The sequence below is a fragment of the Lampris incognitus genome, chromosome 8 (genome assembly GCF_029633865.1).
Source record: "Lampris incognitus isolate fLamInc1 chromosome 8, fLamInc1.hap2, whole genome shotgun sequence".
Taxonomy (NCBI): Eukaryota; Metazoa; Chordata; class Actinopteri; order Lampriformes; family Lampridae; genus Lampris; species Lampris incognitus.
The window spans coordinates 26,626,346-26,635,786 of record NC_079218.1 but is presented as its reverse complement, the minus strand read 5'-3'; the positions used below and the strand labels follow the sequence as shown (position 1 = coordinate 26,635,786).

The 9,441-nt window shown below is 38.6% G+C and overlaps 1 protein-coding gene across 1 annotated transcript; it reads left to right on the top strand.

Moving 5' to 3' along the window:
• The first annotated feature begins 6,664 nt into the window (after positions 1–6,664).
• On the top strand, positions 6,665–7,783 carry LOC130117085 (gap junction delta-2 protein). Its single transcript, XM_056285234.1, has one exon. It carries the CDS (start codon positions 6,665–6,667, stop codon positions 7,781–7,783), a length of 1,119 nt encoding a protein of 372 aa, XP_056141209.1.
• Positions 7,784–9,441: the final 1,658 nt, after the last annotated feature.

The window sequence follows — 9,441 nt, the reverse complement described above, 5'->3', positions numbered from 1 at the left end:
TCAAAAACATGATTTGGCATTTGATTACATTTATTTCATTGTTGATGCGCTCTATCTGAATAAAATCTGTCAATTTCACTTAGGTTATTGTAAAAAAGACAACTGGGAGAGAGGGTAAGGTAACGGGTATGTACCAACTATTCACGTCTGAGAAAAAGCCTTTTAATTTCCCCATTAACAAGTACAAAATAACCACTCTGGCAGGTGGTTGGATTTTGGTTTATTGTCCTGGTGGAAAATACCTTCGTCAGAACATCTTGGATATGTGAAATAATGCAAAAGTAAAACATTTTTGCAATAAAAATTGCATAGGAAGAACTCGGTTTAATGTAGAAATGGAATTTCCATCCTGTCTAGCTCAACATTTTCTGAGCAATGCAGCATGAAATCATATATATATAAACCCCAATTCCAATCAAGTTGGGACGTTGTGTAAAACGTAAATAAAGACAGAATACAATGATTTGCAAGTCCTTTTTGAGCTATGTTCAATTGAATACACTACAAAGACAAGATATTTAACGTTCAAACTGAAACTTTGGTTTTGTTTTGCAAATATTCACTCATGAATTTGATGCCTTCAACACATTCCAAAGAAGCTGGGACAGGGGCATGTTCACCACTGTGTTACATCACCTTTCCTTTTAACAACACTCAATAAGCGTTTGGGAACTGAGGACACTTAATTGTTGATGCTTTGCAGGTGGAATTCTTTTCCATTCTTGCTTGATGTACGACTTCAGTTGCTCAACAGTCCGCAGTCTCCGTTGTCGTATTTTGTGCTTCATAATGCGCGACACATTTTCAATGGGAGACAGGTCTGGACTGCAGGCAGGCCAGTCTAGTACCTGCACTCTTTTACTACGAAGCCACACTGTTGTAACACGTGCAGAATGTGGCTTGGCATTGTCTTGCTGAAATAAGCAGGGACGTCCCTAAAAAAGTTGTCGCTTGGATGGCAGCATATGTTGCTCCAAAACCTTTATGTACCTTTCAGCATTAATGGTGCCTTCACAGATGTGCAAGTTACCCATGATGCCATGGGCACTAACACACCCCCATACCATCACAGATGCTGCCTTTTTAACTTTGCGCTGATAATAATCTGGATGGTCCTTTTCCTCTTTAGCCAGGAGGACACAACGTCCATGATTTCCAAAAACAATTTGAAATGTGGACTCGTCAGACCACAGCACACTTTTCCACTTTGCGTCAGTCCATCTCAGATGAGCTTGGGCCCAGAGAAGCCGGCGGCGTTTCTGGGTGTTGTTGATATATGGCTTTCGCTTTGCATGGTAGAGTTTTAACTTGTACTTGTAGATGCAGCAACGATGTAGCAACCAACTGACGAGGGTTTTCCCAAGTGTTCCCGAGCCCACGTGGTAATATCCTTTACAGAATGATGTCGGTTTTTAATGCAGTGCTGCCTGAGGGGTCAAAGGTCACGGACATTCAATGTTGGTTTTCGGCCTTGCCGCTTATGTGCAGAGATTTCTCTGGATCTTTTGATGATATTATGGACTGTAGATGATGAAATCCCTAAATTCCTTGCAATTGTACGTTGAGAAACGTTATTCTTAAACTGTTGGACTATTTGCTCAGGCAGTTGTTCACAAAGTGGTGAACCTCACCCCATCCTTGTTTGTGAATGACTGAGCCTTTCGAGGATGCTCCTTTTATACCCAATCATGACACTCAACTTTTTCCAATTAGCCTGTTCATCTGTGGAATGTTCCAAACTGGTGTTTTTTGAGCATTCCTCAACTTTCCCAGTCTTTTGTTGCCCCTGTCCCAGCTTTTTTGGAACGTGTTGCAGGCATCAAATTCAAAATGAGTGAATATTTGCAAAAAACAATAAAGTTGATCAGTTTGAACATTAAATATCTTGTCTTTGTAGTGTATTCAATTGAAAATAGGTCAAAAATGATTTGCAAATCATTGTATTCTGTTTTTATTCACGTTTTACACAACGTCCCAACTTCATTAGAATTGGGGTTTGTATATATGTATATATTTATGGATCAGCAAATCAGATTTCACCTGTTCAAATGTGTAATACCACAGTCAATATTTAACATATTTTTGCCAACAAATTCAAATATGAGTGTTTTATCAGAACTTATTCTTAGCCAAGTATCAATTCTAACATATACAGTTTCCGTGTCACCTCATACGGGTGGTTTTGTGTGTCTTCCTCAGTTTTCAGGTTTCTCTACCAGAGGCCTGGGAGTTTGAGGGTTCTGTACAGTTTCCTTGCTGTTGCTACAGCTGCTCTCTTCTGGACAGAGATCTTGGATGTTACTCCTGGAATCTGTTTGAGCCGCTCTCCTAATTTGGGGGATAACAGCCTGCGAGTGTTCTTACCACCACTGGGACCACTTTTGTCTTCTCTTTCCACATTTCTGTTTAGTTTCTCCTTCAGCACTTGGTATTTCTCCAGCTTCTCATATTCCTATTTAGACCATGTCCTTGTCAGTACAGATTCAATATGCATTATGATATTTTGGACATTTAGGTCAGTGGCTCATAGCTACTGCAGAGAGGCAAATGGCTGATTGGTAGCCTAATGCCCAATACCTGCCAGACAATTTGTGCTAATCTTCTGGGAAGCATTTTGTGATTAGCCTCCTGTGCAGCAAGCCAAGCGGTGTTCTGTTAGCTTGTTGGCAGTTCACATGTGTAGCAGTGTCAGATACCTAACATACACACATTTAAAGTAGCTTTCATACAGTAAGACAGTACTACTTAAGGTAAATGGCTGGGGGGGTTGTCAATTTGGCACAAGAGATTAACCTTAATATAGAAAAACGTAATTCCATCAAACAACAGCACAAACTAACAACATGACCGAAACCAACGACCACATACACATGAAACTGGTCGTTGATTTCGGTCGTTATACATCTGTCGCCATCTTGCAATGCTGTGATTACAACAATCCCAAATCCTCTGTGAATAGTACACATGGCCTTTGAAACTCTAGTTAATGGTCACACCCATATTTGCACATGAAACTGGACGTTGGTTTCAGTCGTTAGGCACTGTATTGTACTGTATTGTTTATAAGGGTGGGGATGCCTGCAGCCAGTTTAGACTGAAGAGGTCTCTTAGATGAATGATGAAACGTATCTGTCAATAAACACTGTATCCAGATGAACTGATTCAACCTTCTTTGAAAAGCACAAACATAGAAAGGTGAATCAGTTCATCTAGACACAACATTTATTGACAGAAACGTTTCATCACTCATCTAAGAGACCTCTTCAGTCTAAACTGATTGCAGGTATCACCACCTTTATAAACAATACAATGGCACAACAACCGAAACCAATGACCGGTTGCATATGAAACTTATCATTGTATCAAGATGAACTGATTCAACCTTTTGGGATCAATAAACCTAGTGACCTCAACAGTTTGACTACCCTAAAGGAATGTATTATTGGCCTAAAATATTGGATGTTGCAAAATCTTCTGTAGTTAAAATGAAAGCAAAAAAACAAAACAAAAATAAAACTGGCCTTCCACAACTGAATTCATATCATTATATTTCAATCCCTAGTGGAGACTTTTCCAGTATTTTGTTTTTATCTGTTCTTTTTTCTTTTGATGTCTTCTTGATTTTTGTTATCATTTAGCATTAGATAACAAATAAAATTCTACCCAAATTAAGTTTATCGTTGTTACTATTACCATGGCAGTTGAGGAACATATCCAGGAGTCCAAGTTCAAATAATTCACTTTTGCAAAATGCATTCGTTTGTACACACTATAAAAGTGAAATATCTGCCAAACAAGATTGCAAATGACTATTTGGGATTAAAAGTTTTTTGGTTTTTTTTTAATCCGATAGGCTTTTTAAAGCATTTTACATAAAAAAACCCTTCTCAAATGCTGTACCAGCATAGCCAAGGCCTTGACGAATGATTTTTTTTTAACCTGCATTTACGTCTTTGACCCCACATTGCTGGAAAAACAAGTGCTGAGGGGAAAAGTCAGCCTCTGAAGAGAAGTTCATCATAGAAGTTCAACGTAACCTACTTAGGCATGTTCATGGCAATGGATGGCATTCAAAGTTTCAAGATTCATATCTGACCCCATAATGTTGCATTATTTTACCACTTAGCCAAGATCCCCCTTTTGAGTGACTTAAAGAGAACTATAAAAGTAAATGGTTCTGATTATTTGACTATGATATTTGTATTGGGCTACTCCTAGTTTTTGCTCCAGGTGACATCCGGTCACCTGGAGGTTGGGTAAAAATGATCCAAGGGGCTCCATACATGGTTTATAGTTTCAACAGCTGCTAGGGCCAATGTGTTTGATTTTAGCCGTGCCTCCTTCGCAAATAACCAGCCAAGTTTTCGCTATTCAGTTCTGTAAACCAATTGTGCTTGGTAAAATGTAAATATTGCAGTCATAGTTCAAAATGCATAGCTGCTGTGACCAGTGGATAAACAGTATTTTCAGGTCCTGCAACTCAAAGTTATTAAAGATTTTCAATCCATCAGTGCAAGTTACACAAATTATTGGAATATCCGTCAAAGAAATCACAATCAGAATCATGTTTATTGGCCACGTAGGTTTGCACATGCATGGAATTAGATTCCGGTTGCGTGGCTGTCTCAGTGTACTTGACATAGAATAACAACACTGCAACACAACAATCTTCAGCTATATACACAAAGATTGACTTATACAGGCGAAATAAGCGGTGATAAGGTGCAATGGTGCAGAGAATTTATCAGAGATGCTGAAATAGATGTTAGCAGGTTACTTACATACATGCCTGAGGGAGATGGACATGACAGAGTGTACCAGTCTACATGCAATGTACAGTACAGTATATACAAAATGTTGGATTTGTTGACAATGTTGAGTGTTCATTTGAATGACAGCCTGCAGAAAGTTAAATAAGTTCATCTGGACACAACGTTTATTGATAGAAACGTTTCATCACTCATCTAAGTGACCTCTTCAGTCTAAATTGGCTGCAGGTATCCCATCCTGATAAACAATACAGTGGCATAACGACTTAAAACAACGACCAGTTTCATATGCAAATTGCCACGACTATTAACTAGTTTCAATGGCCATGTGTACTATTCACAGAGGATTGGGAATGTTTGCTGCAGTCAGCATTGTAAGATGGCGACACATGTACTCTTAGCCCCCCCATCCAGGGTGGGGATACCTGCAGTCAGTTTAGACTGAAGAGGTCACTTAGATGAGTGACGAAACGTTTTTGTCAATAAACGTTGTATCCAGATGAACTGATTCACCTTTCTTTGATTTTCTTACCTGGATTATTGAGCATGCATCAAGACACTGGACTATTCAGTTCCCCACTTGGAAATATCGACAGTTCAATACAAAATTGAAAGTCTACCGCAGACCTTGAAAGTCATCACTGAAGGTTCATTATCTCCATTAAAAGTGGTATATTGACCTGTAGGGTCATATGAGTGTCAAAACAAAGCATTTGTAGATTTTATCATGAAAAATTGCAAGTTAAAAATCCCAAGACTAGACTTGTCATTAGAAAAGCATCTTAAATCCTGTATTACCTGACAGTTTTTTTTTAGAATATTTGTTTTCTGCTCTTAAATTTAAAGCAGGCTCAAATAATGTGTGAACCACAACTGTGGACATTCTTTCCAGTTTGTTCTTTGAACTCTGTGCTTGACTGTGAATGGCTGTTCAGAAAAGGTGCCCCCTATTGTACATTTGAATCTTTGTCCCACTGTACATTGAAGGCCTTTGTTTGCATACAGTACAATGAATGTTTCGGATAGAGTTTGGGAATATGTGTGGTCAGCCCATTCGCCCCTCATCCAGCTCAAAAGACTCTATCACATCCAGCAACTGGCTCCCACTTGAAAATATAGTTATGCCGTTTGCTCGCTTTGACATTTTTCCAGATTTGGATCAGGAGCAATCAAATTGTCCTAAGGTAAGCCCTTTTAGAGCATTTATCACAATTGTGTGATCGACATAAACAATTGATACCATCACTGAACGTTTGAATTGTGAAAAGAGACAGCTAAATACAGTAGAGAAGGACGTTTTCAATCCAGGTTGTGTAAAGTCATGGATTCATAGTGATTGAATATCAAACAGTGTTTTCTAAAATGGCAGATAATCAGACACATTTCACTGAATTGCTTCCTGTTATGTAACTGTAAATACAAAACTAATGAACAGACAATAGTTGATGATAATTGGTTACATTTGGTTAAGGGGTTGGCAACAGTTTGCAGTATGTAAAATAATTTTACTGATGAACTCATACTGTAAAGTAATGTTTACAAAGCCATGCCATGCTGTGGAATACAGGAAACAAGTACCATGTAATACTAGGGAGAGAGTATAGGCGGATATCTAAGATAATATTTTCAATATCTAATGAATGGTAATGCTGAAATGTGTATGCAGTGCCTGACTTGATGAAGAGCCGGTAAGCTTATGATGGGCTCATCACGTGATGAACTCTTTCAGAAGTCATGTAGGAATGTTGAGCTATCATTCTTATTCACATCCCTTCAATCTGAAAATTGTATCAGCAGATGGTGCTCCATTAAATAACTTCACTCTCTAATAAAACATTCAGCAAGATAACTGTTTTTTTTTTGTTTTTTTTTTCCTAACCCACATTTCCACAGAAATGGCAGACTGGTCCATTCTTGGCCGCTTCCTAACAGAGGTGCAAAACCACTCCACAGTAATTGGCAAGATTTGGCTGACTATGCTGCTCATCTTCCGCATCTTGCTGGTGACGCTAGTCGGTGACGCTGTCTACAGTGACGAGCAGTCCAAGTTTACCTGCAACACCCAGCAGCCTGGATGCAATAATGTGTGTTATGACACCTTTGCCCCCGTCTCACACCTACGTTTTTGGGTCTTCCAGATTGTTCTTGTGTCCACACCATCAATCTTTTACATCGTCTATGTCTTGCAAAAGATCACCAAGGATGACAAGTTAGACATTGAGAAGGTTCAAGTCGTAGCCAGATGTCCATCTGAGCTTGAAAAGCCCAAATATATCGGAGATGGGAGAGAGACAGTACTTGAAGTCAACAGCCCCAATTTCACTCCCAATGACGAGGAGGAGTGGAGCTCACGGGAGGGTGAGTGTATGGAGAGGAGTCACCTGGATGAGGACATGAAAGCGGTGGAGAGGGATCCGACCCAACTTTCTAGTCAAGTACTACTTATCTACATCATACATGTGGTGCTACGCTCCATCATGGAGATAATCTTCCTTGTGGGGCAGTACTACCTGTTTGGCTTTGAGGTCCCCCACCTGTTCCGTTGTGAGACCTACCCCTGCCCCCACCGAACGGACTGCTTCGTGTCTCGCGCCACAGAGAAGACCATCTTTCTCAACTTTATGTTCAGCATCAGTTTAGGCTGCTTCATATTGAACATTGTTGAGTTGCACTACCTTGGTTGGGTCTACATTTTCCGTGTACTCTGCTCTGCATGCTCCACATGCTGTGAACCACACAAGGACCCCATAGAGCAGGTCGGCTTGTATTCTAGCCACAACTCACTGCTGCTACAGCTCAAGCACTCTTTACGTGGCCGGGTGGTCCTACAGACCCCCCCTCCAATGTTCAGGGAGAAGAGTAGTGGTGTTCAAACACAGGCCCCTGCCATCTCCTTTGAGACTGACTCAACACTGGAGTGCTCTTCCAAGAGGAACCCAGATGAAAAGGAACGCACTAAGACTAAACTTTACAGCATGGCCAAATTAGGCAGAGGCAGAAAGTCATGGCTATAAATTTCTTAAGCTCTTATGGTGATATATAGCTATATAAAGCTATATAAAGCTATATACTACTGTTTTATATCTATATCTATATATATATGCTGTTTGTTTCCACCTCTGAATGCATTTGTATATTTCAAAATTTTGATTACTCGTTTTTAAGTAAGAGTGCAAAGGCAACCGTCTTTTTAGTCTGTTGCAGTGGATCAATGTTCTACAGAAATAACAAAAATATTTTACCTACTGATCAACAAATCTTTTTCCCCTACCACAGTGAAAATATTTGTAGTATGCAATCATGTTCCATATGTGATCATCTAATATAATTTTGTAACCTTTAGTGTGAAAGGTCAGAGCTGAATTTGGACTTTTCTTTTATACATTATAGTTAAGAGTACTAATCCCATCCCAAAATGAGACAGAAGTGTTTTAATGTATAAATATTTCACCTCTCATATCATTCAACTTGATGTGTGGGTATACAATAATCCTAAATGTCTACTGTAGCCTCATATACCTTTTGCATTTTTGAATTTGCCTTCATTTTATACAGAAAGTTCAGGTTTTTAGATAAGTCTACTAAATTTATAATGAATAGCAATCATGAACAGCAAGTCCTTTCAGTTTTGCATTGCATCCATTGAGCACTTGCACCAGTGTTTTGTTTATATGAAGATTAGAGGTGAATCTTTGTAGTGTTGGTTAAACATGAAAATTAAAATGGGGTAAAACCTGTCAAAAAGTGCAGTAAATGTTTTACAAAATAATTCAATGGCAAAAATAAATAAGGAAATAGATAAATGAAAAAGTTTTTCAGTCCTTCAGATGCCTGCTAAAAGCTTAAATAAATGGCTGATTTCAGAAGGGGTGTGGTGGTGGATGACTGCCCGATTTAGCAGGGCAGAGTAACATATGCTTTTGTTACACTCAGAAAGAATGGTTGCTTCCAAGATTTAAATAAGATTCATTTTCTGATACCTTCTCTTTTGCTCTAAGATGCAGAAAGTGATGTTTTTGTGTTTAATTTGCCTGCTGCACAAACCTCAACAGAAGGCTAAATTGTGCCCTGGAGGTAAGAGGCTTGGAGAAAAACATGATTATGGAATAAATATCTAATAATATATCCTCCTGGACAAAATGAGATATGAACACTCTTTTCAATCAATGGACATCCTAATGATTAAAAAATGTCATACAATACAACAGATTATCATATGCTGTATAGGGCTGAGTATTGGCAAGGACCTCATGATATGATATGTATCATGATACATGGTCACGATATGATTGTATCGCGATACATATTGTGATATGTTGCAGTACTCTACATAATTTACTAAAAATTAAAAATATAGCTGAAAATACAACTTCCTGTTTACCACTTAGGTAATCTAATATTTACATCACATCATATTTTGGTGACTCAGTGGACAAATTGAGTCAAAACTATTTAATTCTAAATTTCCCTTCCAATTTATTAGAATTGTATTTGCATTGCACAGTGCACACTGTATCACTGAACACACTGAAGTTGAAATGTTAGATGCCATAACATCATATGAAAATAAAGTGTCCAAATTAAGTATTCTTCATGTGTCACCGAACACATTGAACTGCAATGTAGATGCCATAACATTATAAAATAAAGTGCATATTAAGTATTCTTATTG

Coding starts and splice junctions, on each gene's coding strand:
- LOC130117085 (XM_056285234.1), top strand. CDS start 6,665: ATGGCAGACTGGTCCATTCTTGGCCGCTTCCTAACAGAGGTGCAAAAC.